At 46.1% G+C, this 19,070-nt stretch overlaps 1 protein-coding gene across 9 annotated transcripts in view; it reads right to left on the bottom strand.

Moving 5' to 3' along the window:
- cnot1 (CCR4-NOT transcription complex, subunit 1) overlaps window positions 1-19,070 on the bottom strand; it is a 244,344-nt gene that overhangs the window by 12,889 nt on the left and 212,385 nt on the right. For 8 of the 9 annotated variants that reach the window (XM_038807123.1, XM_038807130.1, XM_038807124.1 and 5 more), the window contains 11 exons: window positions 17,787-17,927; window positions 17,598-17,702; window positions 16,391-16,510; window positions 9,328-9,519; window positions 8,914-9,056; window positions 7,906-8,014; window positions 6,449-6,618; window positions 5,906-6,137; window positions 3,184-3,432; window positions 1,077-1,240; window positions 107-224 (listed from right to left, as the gene is read on the bottom strand). In XM_038807123.1, coding sequence (XP_038663051.1) covers window positions 107-224; window positions 1,077-1,240; window positions 3,184-3,432; window positions 5,906-6,137; window positions 6,449-6,618; window positions 7,906-8,014; window positions 8,914-9,056; window positions 9,328-9,519; window positions 16,391-16,510; window positions 17,598-17,702; window positions 17,787-17,927 — 1,743 coding nt within the window. The remainder of the gene's footprint in view (window positions 1-106; window positions 225-1,076; window positions 1,241-3,183; window positions 3,433-5,905; window positions 6,138-6,448; window positions 6,619-7,905; window positions 8,015-8,913; window positions 9,057-9,327; window positions 9,520-16,390; window positions 16,511-17,597; window positions 17,703-17,786; window positions 17,928-19,070) is intronic. The other variant, XM_038807125.1, reaches the window with a different exon arrangement.

Here is a 19,070-nt window from a genome sequence, read left to right on the forward strand (position 1 = left end):
GTGGCTAAGTCTGGGGGCTCATTTACTGACAATGAATGCAGAAATCGCATAGTTCTATGGAAGAATGAACTGCAACAACAGCAGGCATTACAAGTATTTATGTTACCTTCTGTTGGGGTGTATGCGCCAGCATTCTTGCAATGAAGATCCGATGGGAAATCAGTTCCAGCCAGGCATAGACAAAGCCAGGAGCTTTAGTAGGCCGCAAAATGTGAAATGTGTTGCTGCATGAGAAAATATGTTTTAATTTATGAAAGAATCAGTTCAAATTTCCAAGTTATAAGCCTTGTGATTAATATTAGCACATTTACTTTACGAGCTGCAATTGAATCCAAAAGTAATGCTGATATATAAACTCGTACTGGGGTACACAAGCTCTCGTTTGGAGTCCTGGCTTTGAAACAGGTCGATCTTCATGTAAGTGGAGGCAGTGAAGCAGTAACAAGTGAAGGTCCTTTTTAAGTTTCTTATTAACACTCTCCATATAACAGTGAGCTACTCAATCATTCATAGGCAACACACAAGGTTAAAGTGCACCTTTATAAGCTGGTATATTTCCCCACTTCAATTTAATTCCAGTAGGAAAACAAGTATCTCACAGCCTTTCATTAACTCATACAAATAAATAGCCAAGCATGGGGATCAGCACTGTTGAGCCCGACCCCATTCTCACCCAATATCCTGAAACAATCTAGTGAGGGTGATAGGATGCCAAACTGAACACTGCCTGGATTCCTGCACCCTAGGCAGACAGAAGTATAGCCACTGTTACTCCAGACTAGATCAGTTAATCTAACATAGGCAAATGGTCAAATCTGAGACGACACAGATGTGCTGTGTTTTCCTCGTGTAAGTAAACACACATCCACAGCTCATTCCTTCAGTTCACCAAATCTACATTCCAGTATACAGCCTGTTGGATCGTTCTCAAGTCATTTATGATCCATTCCAAATGAACTATTTTTGAATTTTGGTCAGGTGTATTCTGCTTCCTCCAAATCCCCAGTAACTGAGGAATGTGACATGTTGGTGATATGAAGGAAATAGAGGGATATGTTTCCTTTTTAAACACCTACCAGAAAGCAGTCAGTGTCTGGAAGTTGATAGTTTCCAGGACATGCTCAGGAGCATTTAGCTCCAGCAACAACATGATGAAGATTCGATGATATGGCAGCTGCTGAAATTCACTCTGACGTACTTCATGATCTTGCAGTAGGACTCCAACGACAATCCCCAGTACCTGCACAACATCAGATCGTAAGCTTTAAAAATACTCTGCTTCCATCTTCTGTGAAGGTGTTCGATCTTGCAGGTGTGTCATCAGCTCTGTGGCCAACATTAATTTTGTTCTAGATGGCATGCTTCAATTGGCAACTTAATTATCAAGGAACTGATACTGTGCTTAGCAGCATTAAATGTCGCTGCAGTCCCACAGGGCCAAAGGGCTGCTCTCCCCTTTGAGAGCTGACTGGTGGTGATTCAGCACGAGGGTGAGCGCAGCAAATGTGGCACAGTGGTTAGCATTGCTGCCTCACAACACCCAGGACCTGGGTTTGATCCCAGCCCCGGGTCACTGTCCACGTGAAGTTTGCACATTCTCTCGTATCTGTGTGGGTCTCACCCCCACAATCAAAAAATATGTGCTTAGTAGGTGAATTTGGGCAGCACGGTAGCACAATGGTTAGCACGGTGGCTGCACAGCGCCAGGGTCCCAGGTTCGATTCCCCGCTGGGTCACTGCCTGCGCGGAGTCTGCACGTTCTCCCCATGTCTGCGTGGGTTTCCTCCAGTTTCCTCCCACAGTCCAAAGACGTGCAGATTAGGTGGATTGGCCAATGATAAATTGCCCTCAGTGTCCAAAATTGTTAGGCGGTTACTGGGTTACGGGGATGGGGTGAAGGCGTGGGCTTAAGTGGGTGCTCTTTCCAAGGACCGGTGCAGACTCGATGGATCAAATAGCCTCCTTCTGCGCTGTAAATTCTATGATTGACCATGCTAAATTGCCCCTTAATTGGAAAAAAGAATTGGGTAGAATCATAGAATTTACAGTGCCGAAGGCGGTCATTCAGCCCATCGAGTCTGCACCAGCTCTTGAAAAGCGCACGCTACCCAAGTCCACACCTCTCCCCATCTCCATAACCCAGTAACCCCACCCAACACGAAGGGCAATTTTGGACACTAAGGGCAATTTAGCATGGTCAATCCACCTAACCTGCACATCTTTGGACTATGGGAGGAAACCCACGCAGACACAGGGAGAACGTGTAGACTCCGTACAGACAGTAACCCAAGTCGGGAATCGAACCTGGGACCCTGGAGCTGTGAGGCAATTGTGCTAACCACTATCCTACCGCGCTGCCCTTTACTCTATTGATTGATTTATTTATTTATATATAAATAAATTTATTTTTTATAAATATATTTAGACCGAGGGTCACCACACCTCAACAAGGTCGAGAAGGCGGGGAATTCATGTATCACCTCAGCCGGTACAGGAGTCGAACCTTCGGTGTTGGCATCGTTCCCTATCATGATCCAGCTGTTTATCAAGTGAACATTAGCAGCATTACAAACCTATCAGCACAGGCGAGCAGACAGTGATCAGTAGTCAGAGTCATGCTTGAAACGTTCCCCTCTCCAGTCCAGCTACATTGGCATTCTTATGGTCATTTAAGGTTAGCAACAGCAATTACTTACTTTGGAGTGATTTTAAAAACTACTTGTTAGGTGACAGTTATGGCTTGATAAATGACGACACAAAAGTGGGAAGCTGGCCTCACCCACTGTTAAGTTGCTGAGCTCTACTCTGGCAGTATAGGAAAGTGCAAAGCTGAATAAATGATGTCTCCCAAGAACGAAGGACGATCATCGTTGAATCAGAATGACCCTGATGGTGGCTTGCACGCGTATCTCCATCCTGAAGGTAATGCTTTATCCGGGGAGACTAAAACAGGCACAGAAAAATGTTCCTGTGCACACACTGCCATTTCAATATGAAGTGAGATATATAAAGCAATATTAATTCCCATTATTCTAAACTGACACAAACCTAGATCCAGGTGGTGAAAGGAAGGTGTTCCAGTCCACAGTGCCAGCATAACTCATTTATTAGGATGAGCTCCCAATCCCGCGTTAAAAATTAAACAAAGCCATTGATGACAAAGATGCTTTTAAGTCTACTCACCTTGTTGAGAAGGTTGATTTTAGTGACTGTGTTGGTGGCCTCTCCAGAGTGCTTGACCAGCAGGGCTATCAATCTGACAAATGCATCCAGGTTGTGGTAGCACTTGGCCCTGATCATCGTGGGATTGGCTGTGGGATTGTGCTGTTGCTCCTGCTGTGCACGATAACTAATTTCAACACACATTTCAGTACATAGGCGGAAAAAGCGAGTAATCAGGTCATCGGTCTTCAGGATTCCCTGCTGGTGCATCTATGGAGGTAACAGACCATTCAACAGGCAGCAAGGCACACTGATCACATAACATCAACATGAATCTCAACTCACTCTTCTGCACCTTTCTGGACCAACTGTAAATTTTACAATGTTACCCCTTGTCAAAATGAGACCACTGTTTAAGTCATCCCTTAAATAAACAAGGCCAATAGATAAAAGTACCAGCCATCAAATACAATTTGAGTTGAAGTATAATATTTTAAATAGAAAAGGCTGGGTGACATGAAAAAACAGAAGGGTTTGGTGGTGCAAATTTAAAGTGCAGCAAAGATAGATCCACCACTGGATAAGACCATAAAAAAAAACATTGAATCCCTACAGTGCAGGAGGTGGTAATTCAGCCCATCGAGTCTGCACCCAACCTTCGAAAGACTATCCAGCCTAGGCCATTCCCCTGTCCTATCCCTGTAACCCGACCGTACCATTGGACACTTGGGGGCAATTGAGGGGGGTCAATCTACCTAACCTACATGTCTTCGAACTGTGGGAGAAAATCGGAGCACACGGAGGAAACCCATGGAGACACCGGTGCGTGTGCAAACTCCACACAGTCATGCAAGGTTGGAATCAAAGCACTGTGCCACCGTGTCACCCCAATTTACTGGGCTTTATGCCTGGAGTTTGCAATACAAATGTTGAGATAAAATGGCAAACCTTTGATTCTATTCAAAAGTTTATTTTAAGGCCACAGCTGGAGGGGTCCAATATTTTAAAGGTAGATCTTGGGAGTGAAAGGGTTAAAATCATTGAATGCAGAAGACTTTCCCTGTGGACGAACATAGAACAATAGAACAGTACAGCACAGAACAGGCCCTTCGGCCCTCGATGTTGTGCCGAGCCATGATCACCCTACTCAAACCCACGTATCCACCCTATACCCGTAACCCAACAACCCCCCCACCCCTTAACCTTACTTTTTAGGACACTACGGGCAATTTAGCATGGCCAATCCACCTAACCCGCACATCTTTGGACTGTGGGAGGAAACCCACGCACACACGGGGAGGACGTGCAGACTCCGCACAGACAGTGACCCAGCCGGGAATCGAACCTGGGACCCTGGAGCTGTGAAGCATTTATGCTAACCACCATGCTACCGTGCTGCCCTAAGTACAGCAGAATTCTCATGGGGAGCTGCTGTGAAGTCCCCAGACTTGCAGATGGGCTGCACAAACTAAATGAATAAGGGACAAGAGAATGGGAACTTTGATAAGCCACAAGAAGATTGCCATAACAGCCAAGGTCTGCGGGTGTGGAAGTTTGGATGGTGTAACCATGTAGGGATGCTTCATTAGTAACTAAACATTATGATCAGACAAGTATTTAGAGGCTCTAACTGGTTAACTATATTCACCTGACATAAATGAAGTAATTATAACTATTAGCTGTAATTGGATATCAATGACTTCGGAACAAATAACACTTGTGATTGATATATGCAAATTACTTCAAGATAACCAACGGTATAATTACTGCTGAAATTATCACTCAGGGAGTCCATACGCCATTCTGCGGATACGGCTCCCCTGCATGCTTGAATAACTTTGGTGAAAAAAAAAAATCATGTCTGCATCTGGTCTGTTGCGTTGAGGAACAAAACCGAAATGGCTGGATAGCAGGTAGTCCCAATATGAAGCAATTACAAACCCCGAGGGTGCTGCCCAGTATGTGGAAACATAAATTCAAAAACAGACTTCAAAAACTGGTGCAGTTATTTGAAAGAGGTGTTTAAAATGACTAAGGAATGGGACATGTAGACGGAAACAGATTTCCATAGGGTACAGAACGAGGAAACAAAAATAAGGTAAAATTTAGGACAGAAAGCAAGAGAACCCTCTTCGATATAGAGAATCTGTGGACTGAAGTAGATACCATGTCCACATTTAAGAAAAAATTGAGACAGGATGATGAAGGATAATAATAATCTATATTAGTGTCACAAGTAGGCTTACCTTAACACTGCAATGAAGTTACTGTGAAAATACCTCTAGTCGCCACATTCCAGCGCCTGTTCAGGTACATTGAGGGAGAATTCAGAATGTCCAAATTACTTAACAGCACATCTTTTGGGAATTGTGGGAGGAAACTGGAGCATCCGGAGGGAACCCACGCAGACACAGGGAGAACATGCAGACTCAGCACAGACAGCAACTCAAGATCGGAATCGAACCCGGGACACTGGCGCTGTGAAGCAACAGTGTTAATCACTATGCTTCTGTGCTGCCCTTAAAAGAGGAGGCATAAGGGATATGCGAATGGGGTATGCACATTATTAGTATTAATTTATGCAGGACAAACATGGACTGTGTGCCCAAATGGCAAATTTCCTTGCTGTAATTTCCACAGAGATGTACATTTCAACAGTTAGCACCTAGGCCGCTTCCAACTATATTTCATTGTTCTTTATTTAACTTCTATTAGTCACCCGTTTCCTCATTCTTGATCTTACCTGCCCAACAAAGGCGGAGAATGCTTTGGTACTGTCCCTTCCAGCTGCTGCTGAATGGTATAGGTTTACCCACTCTCTCAACAAGTACTCCGCTTTCTCCCGAAGCCCTGGTGGGTCATCATATTCGGACGCCTGTGATATCCCAGAGTGCATCATAAAATTGGGGCCACCGTGTGCACGGTCCATCATAGCTTCATAGTTGGCTCTAAGCAGATCCATAAGCTGCGGCAATCTGTTCAGAAAACATTCAAAGCTAGTTACCCCAGAGTAAGTAACACTGAAGTCTTGAAACTTTCAACATTCTAGGTATTTAATTAGATTTTCCCAGTTTACTCTTTTACAAACCCTAACTGGGTTTCTATAATTGACTAAATTAAAAAATCAATATATTTGAGTGTTAACACCAATCGATGAACAAGTTAGAGTGCTGCAACTTTAAATATTGTATGCAGTGGGATGGGCGTGGCGGATTTTAATATATCCATTTGAAAGGACAGAATTTCTATTACTATTTTAAATTAATTTTCAAACCCCAAAACTTACCCTTCAGGTGCATTTCCTCTGGAATGAGCACTTATCCTCATAAGTGTTTCAATGGTGTTGAACAGATCTGCTTCAGTAACGTGACTAATGCTCCTCTCGTCGACCAACAAAAACTTAACCAACTGCATGGCGAAGGCCACAGCCATGTAATTCAAGCCATTTTCCATTGACTGCAGAAATTAAAAACATTCCCATGTTGATTCAGTTCAAAAACTAACTTCATTCAAAATGCATGTCACAAATTTTTAAAACGTTCGAGGAAGCATACAAGCTCAACAACTAAGTTTTGTTTGATTTAAGCCTCAGGTTGTACCAGGTAGATGAATTTGGGCATTCAACTGGTGATCAATTTTTCATAAGCTTAAGACGCCTGGTTTGGTTTTGGAGCATAAAGAATATAATTGGAGAAGAGGTAATAAAACTCACGTTCTTTTCACTACGTTCAATCGATGTACTTGGTCAGAATAACATTGGAAGAAATTATGGCAAAGTTTATTCTTGGAAAGGATTTCCTGAGAGGGTTAAAATCTACCTAATCATAGAATCCCTATAGTACAGCAGGAGGTCATTCGACCCATTGAGCCTGCCCCACCCTCTGAAAGAGCACCCTATCTAGGGTCAGGCCCCCCACCCTATCCCCATAACCCAATCTAACTTTTAAGACACTAGGACAATTTAGTATGGCCAATCCACCTAACCTGCACATCTTTGGGAGTGTTGGAGGAGACAGGAGCACCCAGAGGAAAGCTATGCAGACACAGGAAGAATGTGCAAATTCCATCAAGTCACCCAGGGCTGGAATTGAACCAGAGTCTCTGACGCTGTGAGGCAATAGTGCTAACCACTGCAGTTTCAAAGCAAGCTGTTCACCTCCCAGCTGCATGTGAGGATTGATTACATTGATTGTATTGCAGCTGGCAAAGTGTATCAAGCCTCTCACTATCACCACATCATAGATCTAAATCATCTGCTTGTTAGAGCTAGGAACTTGTTAAAGCTGAGATATAGTCAGTACAGTTAACCCATCTATTATAAAATCCAAGTGTATCACATGAGATATTACATTTGTTTACATTTTCAGCATAAAGCATGATGATTTAAAAAAGCTCCAAATCACAGGACTCACTAGAAAATTGGGAGGATTGGTAATGCTGCTGGAATAAGCAGTTGCCAAGTAAACAACGCAGTTTTGTTCAATGAGACATTCAGTTAGAATGTCTTGTGAGTCAGGCAAAAACACTGTGCAAAGGATAATCTCATATCCCACTTCCTCTCCTCTACAGGCATCCAAACCCTGTGCTCCTCCAATACAGTCAGGTGTGCAAAGTGTGGAAATGACAACACATTGTTGTTTTGCACCAGAACAAAGAGGGTCTGTGGGCCCATCTTACTTGTAAGCTGTCATTACCCAAGTGTTCAATCCCTTAATCATTCAGTGTTGGAAAGCAGGTCCTTACCTGGGCTAAATGGATGTCATACTGCTGCATGTTGACCAGATGGTGTCGAATGAGCAGTTCTACAGCCTCCACATTATATTTGTACTCGTCACGACACTCAATCAGGCACCTATGCGAAAAGAAAAAGCACCAGTTACAAGCTGACAAGCTCATATTACTCAATCAGAACTGTTTATTGGAAAAACGTTTATTTGTATCGGACATAAACATGCACAATGATGCTGGTATGCGAGGACTCCTCCCCATTATCTGTAACCCTCTCCTGCCGTGCAAGATTTCTACATTCCTCCAATTCTGGCCTCTTGTGCATCCCTTGATTTTCATTGCTCCATCAGTGGTGGCCAGGCCTCCAACGCCCATGGCCCTAAAGTTCTGGAATTCCTTTGCTAAATCTCTTCACTCTATTAAGGTGTTCTTTAAAAGCTAGCTCTCACCCATCGTAACATCTCTGTGGTTTGTGTCAAGCTTCATTTATTTGATCAATTTTATGGAAAAAAAACTCTATAACGGAGGAGATTGTCAAACAGTTGAGCAATGTTGTAACACCACTAGAATTATCAAAATGATCTTGACATTCTTTTCAAATAAAAAGGCAAGAGTTATATAATGTGGTAAAAGTCCAGTAAGAAGCTTCACTCCTTGCAGAAGTACTCTTAATTAGCTTCCTAGTTTATTTATTTCTTCAAACTAAAAAACATAGACTTTGGTGTGCATTAAACCCAAGTCCCTTGCAGCAGTGACACAGCACTCTGAGTTTATAAAACAAACTTTGTGAATGCAACAGCAGAGTTCATGTTGTGTAACAGTTTCATACCACTTGCGTTTAGTACTATTTACTGTTAACTGATCCTCTTGCTCAAAACTTCACATTTAGCCAGAATGGGGAGGTGCATAGTTTACTCTCAGATGCCCAGAGACTGTTTCTGTGTCCAAATCAGTGATTTTGGTTCAGTGTGACCTGCAGCAACCTCCTGTGGAACAAACTGCACATTGCCTTCCCTTACATACCTGGTGATTTTGTTGTTACACCACTGAGACCCATAGGCACGACCATCCTGCAGGGCTTTCAAAACCAACAAATGGCATTCACGATAGCGAAGCAAGAGATCTGGGTCCGCACCACTTGTGGCATCCAGCAGTCCCTCGACAGCCTTCAAATTAAAGCAGTCTAACTTTATTACTTCTCAAGTTATTGTATAATTGAAATAAATCATTAAGTCACAAGCAAAATTCTAACTTCAGAATAGTCATTGGAACGAAAGCTTGAAATGTGCAAGTAAAAAGGCACTACAAACGGTAAAGAGTATTTAAAAAGATGGCATATTTCTTTTATAATCACTTTAACAATGGTAAGTTATCATTGGAAGCTAAATTGACAACTGGGTAGCTAAGTGAATGACGCAGGGGTTGGACTGTACTCACCTTCTGCAAGAGGCCTAGAGCAGCAATAGCATCACGGGAGTTCCTGGCCATTACCACAGCCTCCAGTAAGTTACGGAGTGCCTGAGCCTGAGGGTTCATGGCCAGAGTTGGTGGAATTGCATGTAGATGCTGTTCCAGTTCTGTGATGCACTTGTCATAAATCTGGGCAATATCATCAGTTGCCCAAGCTTGCTATGAGCAACAAGAAAAAGATACAGCATGAAAACAGTGTAAAACACTATTACATTTCTTGTAAACTATTGGCATAAATATGGGATTGTGTTAAATATGTTAGGTTAAAACTATGACTACAAAATACATATTCACTTTGATACTCAACCGTGCAGCTACAAACTCTGTGCTTCATGTTCCAGAGTGTACCAGCTCAATAATGGACCCTACTCAAATTACTTAATCTAATCTGGTCAGCTACTCTAAGGTGTGTCTCCTGCAGCATTACCACGTTCACCTTCCAGTCCTCTCAAATGCGCGAACACGCGTGCCCTCTTGACCGGCCCATTTAGCCCTCTTACATTCCAGGTGATCAGTGTAGTTGGGGGGCTCATCCCCCCTCGCCGATCAACCATCCACTCTCTTGGACCAGTCTCCAGCTCGCGCCCCACGTTTCCACCAGCCCGAATTTCACCTTTTTCTTAAAAAGGGTCGACCATATCTGGTTAAACCCTGCTCTTCTCCTGGCCACCTCCGCACTCAGGTCCTGATAGATCTGCAGGATACTGTTGTCCCATTTACAGCTCAGTGTCTGCTTGGCCCATTGTAAAATACGCTCCTTATCCAAATACCTGTGGAATCTCACCACCATTGCCCGGGGGGGGGGGGGGGGGGGGGGGGGGGGGGGGGGTCTCACATTTGCAGCTTCCTCGCGAGCGCTCTATGAGCCCTGTCCACCTCAAAGGGTCAGGGGAATGCCCCACCCCCCAGCAGCTTCTTGAACATGCCCGCTATGTATGCCCCAGCGTCCGCTCCTTCGGTCACCTCCGGGAGCCCAACGATTCTCAAGTTCTGTCGGCGGGACCGGTTCTCTAGGTCCTCCACCTTCCCCAGGAGCCTTTTCTGCTGGTCTCTCAGCAGCCGCACCTCCAACACCATCACAGTTTGATGTTGCTACTGGTCAGCCAGCGCCTTCTCTACTTTCTGGATCGCCCGATCTTGGGTATCCAATCTAAGCTCCAGCCGTGCAATTGCCTCTTTAAATCGGATCCAAGTAGTCCTGCTTCTGCTTGAAGAAGCCCTCTTGGATAACTTGCACCAGCTGCTCCGTTGACTACTGGGTCGACAAGCCAGAGCTCTGGTCGTCCGCCATGCTGACTCCCGGTGCAGCTTCAGCCCAAGCAGTCTCTGTTCTTCTGTTTCTGCCTTTGCAAGCACTTAGAGTCCTCCTCTCCATGCACGGATGTGGGAATTCAGTACACAATTGCCTCTGTCATCAATTTTTTTTTTAAAATCGGGGGGAAAGGTCCAAAAGTCCGACCAGAGCGGGAGCAACCAAATGTGCGACTTACCCCTTCATAGCCGCCACCGGAAGTCCGGACCTGACACAAGTTGCTGGATGGCGTTTTATTTCAAATAGTGGCAGAACATGCAGTCTGTAAAATGGCAGCTAACGTTCCAGGGACAGAGTTAGCCTCACTCTGCTAAAGTGAAAACTTCAAAATCTTCTGTTTTTCCTTTCGGATGAAGGTGATCAGGATTGAGTAAACAGCATTTAGAATCCAGTTGCGGATTACAAAGTAAAGAGTGAACATTGACCTGACCGAGTGACTGTTGTAACCCCCCCCAAAGGTCACCTGTCCGTTAACAATTTGCTTGGAAATTCTTTATCTATCTGAAGCATTGGAAGGCTGTTTGAATATAGCGACAGAGCCAAGTCATTACTACCCTCAGTCAGTGTCTAAATATGCAAATTTCAAAAAAGCAAAATGATGCAAACACTCGGGCAGCAAGCATGAACACCAAGGTGGGATAAGGTGTTAGTTCTTAAGTGAATTATAAATAAAAATCAAATACAATAAAAAAATCTGAAAGAGAAAGATTAAACATTTTAGTGCAGGGAAGGCAGGCTGAAGACGCCTTATCAAAACCAGACAACCTCACTTTATTTTAAACTCAAGTTACGAGACCAGGAGCAGTAACCCTGACTGACTTCATACCCCCTACAGAAAGGGATAACGGCCAGTTAAATGCTGTAACATCCATAGTCAGCAAACAGGTTGAAGAGAAATAACGTGAGATTTTGCAGTAACACATATGTTTATCATTCTTATTCCTTGTATATCATTCTTATTCCTTGTATCGATACACAATCTAAAATCCATTAAGTAAAAATATATAGGCTTTAGTACCCAACATTTCAGAACAAATGTATTTATATAGCATCTTTTTTTTAAAAATAAACAATTTTATTGAGGTAGTTTTTGGCTTTGTAAACAGTTACAGACATCAACAGAAAGAAAGCAAAAAAGGCAAAAATGTGCAAACATCCATGTACTTTCAATACTTCAATCGTAACATACTGCACAAGCCCGCTCCTCTCCCACCGGTACTACCCGCCATTTTTTCCCTCCTACTCCACTCTTACACCCCCCCCCTGCTGACGCTCACTCTCCCGCAAAGAAGTCAATAAATGGTTGCCACCTCCGGGCGAACCCCTGTACAGAGCCCCTCAAGGCGAACTTAATTTTTTCCATACCTAGGAAACTCGACATGTCCGCAAGCCACAACTCAGTCTTCAGAGGCTTTGAGTCCCGCCACGCCAATAGTATTCGTCGCCGGACTATCAGGGAAGCAAAAGCCAAAACATCGGCCTCTTTCTCCCCCTGGACTCCCGGGTCTTCCGAAACCCCAAAAATTGCCACCCCTGGACTCATCACCACCCTTGTTTTTAGCACCCGGGACATGATCCCCGCAAATCCCTCCCAGTACCCCCTCAGCTTAGGGCATGCCCAAAACATGTGAACGTCGTTCGCTGGTCCTCCTGCGCACCTAGCGCATTTGTCCTCTATCCCAAAGAATTTGCTCATCCGAGCCACCGTCATATGGGCCTGGTGAACGTAAATTGAATCAGCCCGAGCCTAGCACATGCCGCGGTCGAATTTACCCTACTCAGGGCCTCTGCCCACAGCCCGTCCTCCATTTCCCCGCCTAGCTCCTCCTCCCATTTAAGTTTCAGTTCCTCTGTCTGGGACCCTTCCTCCCTCATGAGCACCTTATAAATACCCGAGACTCTACCCTCCCCTTCTTCCCCCCTAGAGACTATTCTGTCTAGGATCCCCATTGGCGGGAGGCGTGGGAAAGATGTCTACGAACAAAGTCCCGCAACTGTAGGTACCTAAAATCATTTCCCCTTACCAGCCTAAATTTCTCCTCCAAGCTCCTCAAACTCGCAAAGCTCCCTTCCAGGAACATATCACCCACCCTTCCCACCCTCGCCCGCCGCCATACTCTGAACCCCCCATCCATACTCCCGGGGGCAACCCGATGGTTGTCGCAGATTGGCGCCCAAACTGATGCCCCCGTCTCCCCTACATGCCTCCTCCACTGGCCCCATATCCGCAGGGTCGCCACCACTACCGGGCTGGTGGTGTACTTGGCCGGCGGCAGCGGTAGAGGAGCCGTGACCAGGGCTGCCAAGCTGGAGCCCCTGCATGAAGCCGCCTCCACCCGCTCCCAGATAGACCCCGTACCCACCATCCACTTCCTTATCATAGCGATGTTGGCCGCCCAGTAATAATTAATCAGACTTGGCAAAACCAGCCCTCCCTCGCTGCGGTTCCTCTCCAGCATCGCCTTCTTCACCCGCGGGGATTTTCCCGCCCAGACAAAGCTCATGATCATCCTGTTAACTCTTTTGAAGAAGGACTGTGGAACAAAGATCGGGATGCACTGAAAAATAAACAAAAATCTAGGGAGGATTGTCATCTTTACAGTCTGCACCCTCCCTGCCAGCGACAGCGGGAGTGCATCCCATCTCCGAAACTCTCCCTTAATTTGCTCCACCACCCTGGCCAAATTTAACTTGTGCAGCCTGCCCCAGTCTCGTGCCACCTGGATTCCCAAATACCGGAAATTTTCCTCAACCAGCCTAAACGGTAGCCCCCTCAATCTGTTCTCCTGGCCCCTTGCCTGTACCACAAACATTTCACTCTTGGCCGTATTTAATTTGTATCCTGAGAACTGGCCGAACTGCCTCAGCATTCCCAGTGTACTTCCCATCCCGGCCACTGGGTCCGACACGTACAGGAGCAGATCGTCTGCGTAAAGAGACACCCTATGTTCTACCCCGCCCCTCACCAGCCCTTCCATCCCTCTGCGGCTCTCAGCGCAATCGCCAGCGGCTCTATGGCCAACGCAAACAGCAGCGGGGAGATCGGGCAGCCCTGTCTGGTCCCTCGGTACAACCTAAAGTACTCCGACACTTCTCGGCTAGTCCTGACGCTGGCCCTCGGGGCCTGATATAATAATTTGATCCAATCCACCAATCCCTCCCCGAACCCAAACCGTCCGAGCACCTCCCATAGATAGTCCCACTCCACCCGGTCAAAGGCCTTCTCGGCGTCCATTGCCACCACTACCTCCACCTCCCTACCCGCCGGGGGCATCATTATCACATTAAGTAATCTTCTCAGGTTGGCCGCCAGCTGCCTACCATTCACGAACCCAGTTTGGTCCTCCCCAATCACATCCGGAACGCAGTCCTCCATTCTAACCGCCAGTACCTTTGCCAGGAGCTTGGCGTCAACATTAATCAGGGATATTGGCCTGTAGGACCCGCACGCCTCCGGGTCTTTACCCCGCTTCAATATCAGTGATATAGTGGCTTGCGACATTGTCGCCGGCAGGGTCCCTCTGTCCCTTGCCTCATTGAAAACCCTCGCCAAAACCGGGCCCACCAGCTCAAAATCTTCCTATAGAACTCTACTGGGTATCCATTCGGCCCCGGGGCTTTCCCCGACTGCATGGCCTTTAGGCCCCCCAATACCTCCTCTACTCTAATCGGGGCCCCCAGCTCATCCACTCGCCCCCCACCTACTGTTGGGAAGGTTAACTCGTCCAGAAACCTTTTCATCTCCTCCGGTTCTTCCGGCGGCTCCGAAGTATACAGCTTGCGATAGAAGTCCCGGAATACCTTATTCAATCCTGCCGGGTCCTCCACTTTGCGCCCCTCCCCATCCCTCACTCTACCCATTTCCCTGGCCGCCTCCCTCCTCCTGAGTTGCTGCGCTAACAGTCTGCTAGCCTTTTCCCCATGCTTGTATACCGCTCCCCTCGCCTTCCTAAGCTGTTCCATGGCCCTACTCGTGGATAGTGCCCCCAGTTCCGCCTGTAGTCTCTGCCTCTCCCCGAGTAAAACCTTCCCCGGGGACTCCGCGTGCTCTTCATCTATCCGACCCAATTCCCTGACCAATCTATCCATCTCTGCCCTGTCTGCCTTGGCTCTGTGGGCCCCAATTGAAATCAGCTCCCCCCGCACTAATGCCTTTAGCGCCTCCCACAGGGTCGCCGCTGAGACCTCCCCCGTGTCATTCACCTGCAAGTAATTTTGCATACACCTCCGAAGCCTCTCACAGATCCCCTCCTCCTGCAGCAGTCCCACGTCTAGCCTCCATTGCGGGCGTTGGTAGCTCGCTCCCCCGATCTGCAGGTCTACCCAGTGTGGGGCATGGTCTGAGATAGTAATTGCCGAGTATTCCGTGCTCTTTACCTCCCCTATACAATCCCTGCTTAGTACGAAGAACTCTATCCTAGAATATACTTTATGGACGTGCGAGTAAAACGAGTAGCCCCTCCCTGTCGGCTGTCTATCTCTCCAGGGGTCCACTGCCCCCATTTGCTCCATAAACCCTTTCAGCTCCCTTGCCATTGCTGGGAGTCTACCCGTTCTGGGACACGACCGATCCAAAGCCGGGTCAAGGACCATGTTAAAGTCCCCCCCATTATTAGCCTGCGAGAGTCCAGGTCCGGGATCTTCCCCAGCACTCTTTTAATGAAGTCCACGTGATCCCAGTTCGGGGCATATATATTCACCAGCACCACTCTTCTCCCCTCCAGTCTGCCCCGTACCATCAGGTATCTGCCCCGTACCATCAGGTATCTGCCCCCCCTGTCTGCGGCTATGCCCGCCGCCTCAAATTGCACCCGCTTGTTGATCATGATTGCCACCCCCCTGGACTTCGAGTCCAAGTCCGAGTGGAAGACCTGGCTAATCCAGCCCTTCCTTAGCCTGGTCTGGTCCGACACTTTCAGATGACTCTCCTGCAACATAATTACGTCCGCCCTCAGCGCCCGCAAGTGCGCGAACACCCGCGCCCTCTTAACCGGCCCATTCAGTCCCTTGACGTTCCAGGTGATCAGCCTGGTCGGGGGCACAACCCACCCCCCCCCCCCCCCCCCCCCCCCCCCACCACGCCGGTCAGCCATAGCCTTTCTCAGGCCGGCCCCCGGCCCATGCGTCGCGCCATTCCTGGCTTCCAAGAGCGTCTTAAAGGAGGAGAGAAAGATGGAATGTGTAGGGAGGTTATTTCAGAGCTGAAGGCCTAGACAATTGAAGGAATGGCTATCAATGAGAGTGTAACTAAAATTGGGAATGAAAGTAGCCAAAATTAAAGGAGCACAGATATCTCAGAGGGTTGTGGATCTTGAGATTACAGATAGTAAGGGGCAAGGCCATGGAGTGATCTGAAAACAAGGATGAGAATTTAAAAATCAAAGCAGTTGAAGGTCAAGCCAGTGATAACGGGGATATTAAATAATCTCCCGAAAGTGAAAGATTGTCCCTATCCAATTTGTAAACTTTGTTCACTTTAACCATCTGTATTCTAAGTCATTGCAACTCCTCCATCAATTAATTTACAAGTTGCATTCTGTCTCCAAGTTTGGTTGCTAGGATGGAGCGTAATTCTCATAAGCACACACTTGACACTGCATAAAATAATTAATTTCCAGTGCCATTTTGACTCGCCATTATAGTAGCAATTATTAGCCAGCGAGTTTTTACAAAAGGTAGAACGAGGGAAAAGTAACATATCTTATTTCTCCATGTTACCTGCATGGGCTTGGCCAAGAAACCAGTGGGCTGAGAGATGTCATTGCTGGGCAGAAATCCTGGGATGTTGCGTGCAAACTCTTCGTACACAGCTAGCTGTTTAGGATCTACACCTCCCACCTAAAAACATAACAAAATAAATTAATATGCTATGGAAAATAGCTCATTCAAGCACCCTTGGCACCAACCAGTTAGCATTTTAACTTGCATGCAAAAGACAATTGTAGACAAGCACATAAGTGAGCTGGGAATGGTGTGAAATATCAATTCACACAGTACCCAGCATTGTAGCCTGGACATGGGCAACACGGTGGCACAATGGGCGGCACAGTGGAACAATGGGTGGCACTGCTGCCTCACAGAGCCTAGGACCCAGGTTCAATTCCAATATCGGGTGGTTGTGTCTGGAGTTTGCACGTTTTCTCCATGTCTGTGTGGGTTTCCTCCCACAGTCCAAAGATATGCAAGGTAGGGCAGGGAATGGGCCTATATAGTGTGATCTTTCAAAGGCAGGTGCAGACCGAATGGCCCCCTTCTGCAATGTAGGAATTCTATTCTATGACATGGCGCTGAGTAAGCAGGCTAGTTTCAAGTGATTACATCAGAGCCAGGATTAGGTCATGGCGTAAGTTTCATTCTCCATGTGCAATATCACTTCTGCAGAAACTTTCCTTGATTGAGACACCAAGTACACAAGTTTTCCTCCTATTGCAATTTCTCTTAGCTCATATATCTGGGCCCTGTATGATAGTTTGAGATGCACAACTGGGCAATACTATCCAGGAAACTGGCACCCATTCTGGAGGCAGGGCAAAATAGGGCGAGGAAGGTTTTCAACAGATCTTCAAGTTGGTGGACCTTGTCTTTGCACATGAGCAAATTTAGTTGCCCAAGTTTCTTGGAGAAGTAAGCTGCTCAATGCCTCCAGAATGTCACTTGAAGTTGCCAAGTTGGAATGTGACAGGAGCAGACAACCAGTTTTATTTGGTCCTCATGTTGGTAATTGCTTCAAACTGCATTTAACCTGAGGGCCAAAAATGCTACAGGGATTACATTTTGATGCAATTCATTAGCCTGGTTTTAACTTTAATAGAAAGCATATGGGCAAAGTGGATTTTAATGACACAGGTAAGTTGCCTCTTTAGACCTGCCAATTAAACATTTACTAATCAATTTTACATAAAATTTGCAACCCAAACCCTCCTACCTTCAATCTGATTTGCTCGGGCATACGCTCAGCCTGGTAAGTCAGCACCACAGGATCACAGTAACGTCGACCCTCCTGTCTGGCATGCTTTCGAAGTTCAAATTCCTGCAATAGCAAACACAAAAAATGTTAATTGGATGCAGCAATGACAAACCCGGGGTACGCTTGGAAAAAGGAGGAGAAACTTACTGTTGCAAGCCGTTTGTCCATTTCAGGGCCTGCCTTTTCAACAGCTGTTTTCTGAATAAAACAGCACGCTAGCTCACAGTTGTCTTGTGCTATCTGTGCAGCCGCCTGTTCCATCATTTCCCTCTGTTGTGGGGATGCAGCCTAAGGGACCAAATTAACAACGCATTTCAGGGCTCAGTAGCAGATTGCAATACCAGAAAAGTAAGCATGCCATATAGTCATTGAATCGTTCATTTGCAATCTTAATATGAACGCATGAATTAGGAGCAGGCTACTCAGTCCTTCAAGCCTGCTCTACCATTCAAGGCCATGGTTGATCTAATTGTAACCTCAACTCCACATTCCTGCCTACCCCCCCCCCCCCCGCTAACCTTTCTCATCTTTTTGATCAAGAATCTATCTAGCTCTGCTTTAAAAATACTCAGGCTATGCTTCCATTGCCCTTTGAGGCAGTGTTCCAAAGACTCTCAACCCTCAAAAAGATTCTCATCAGTCTTAAATGGGCAACCCCTTATTTTTAAATCATGGCCATAGTTCCAGATTTTTCCACAAGAGGAATCTCCGCATTCACTCTGCCAAAATCCCTCAGGATCTTAAAGGGTTCAATCAAGTCGGCTGTTACTCTTCTAAACTTAAATTAGTCACTAAAATAAGGTTTGCTGCATATACTATGAAGGGACTGGTTTTTGAACTCAGCCAACGCTTATCTCTAGCATCACTTCTACTTGCTGTCGACAGGCTGCTCAAGAGTGGGAGCTCCACTCGTATACTGCACTAGTGTAGTGGAGATGGAGATCTTGAAGCTCCAAGCTGTACCAACTTGTATTAGGATAGATAATTTCCTTGATTGGCACTTTGCGGATCTGTGTCAGAGGTAGTCTTGAGTTACTGTGACAAAGCACTGAATGATCTGGTTTGTCCATGAGTCCACTCCTAGCCACAGGTAGAATTTGTTCATCAGGCAGAATGTCACATTTGGAGTTTTCCCAGTGAAGATCGTTAAATACCCAATAAATTGTGTTGTTCAACTCATCAAAAAGAATCAAATTTACTCTATGGACAAGGAATTTGCCTGTTTCTCAAAAAGGTCTCGTTAGTTGACCATAGCTAAGTAATTGACCTCATATTTAGTCTTTCATGGGATCCGACCTGCTCTTGTAGCTGCAGTATTTATATGGTTTACCCAGTTCAGTTTTGGTCAATGGAAATTCCCAAGACGTTGGTAATGGGAAATTCAGCAATGACAATACCAATGAATGTTAATGTTAGATTCTCTCTCCTTGA

The sequence above is a fragment of the Scyliorhinus canicula genome, chromosome 9 (assembly GCF_902713615.1).
Source record: "Scyliorhinus canicula chromosome 9, sScyCan1.1, whole genome shotgun sequence".
Taxonomy (NCBI): Eukaryota; Metazoa; Chordata; class Chondrichthyes; order Carcharhiniformes; family Scyliorhinidae; genus Scyliorhinus; species Scyliorhinus canicula.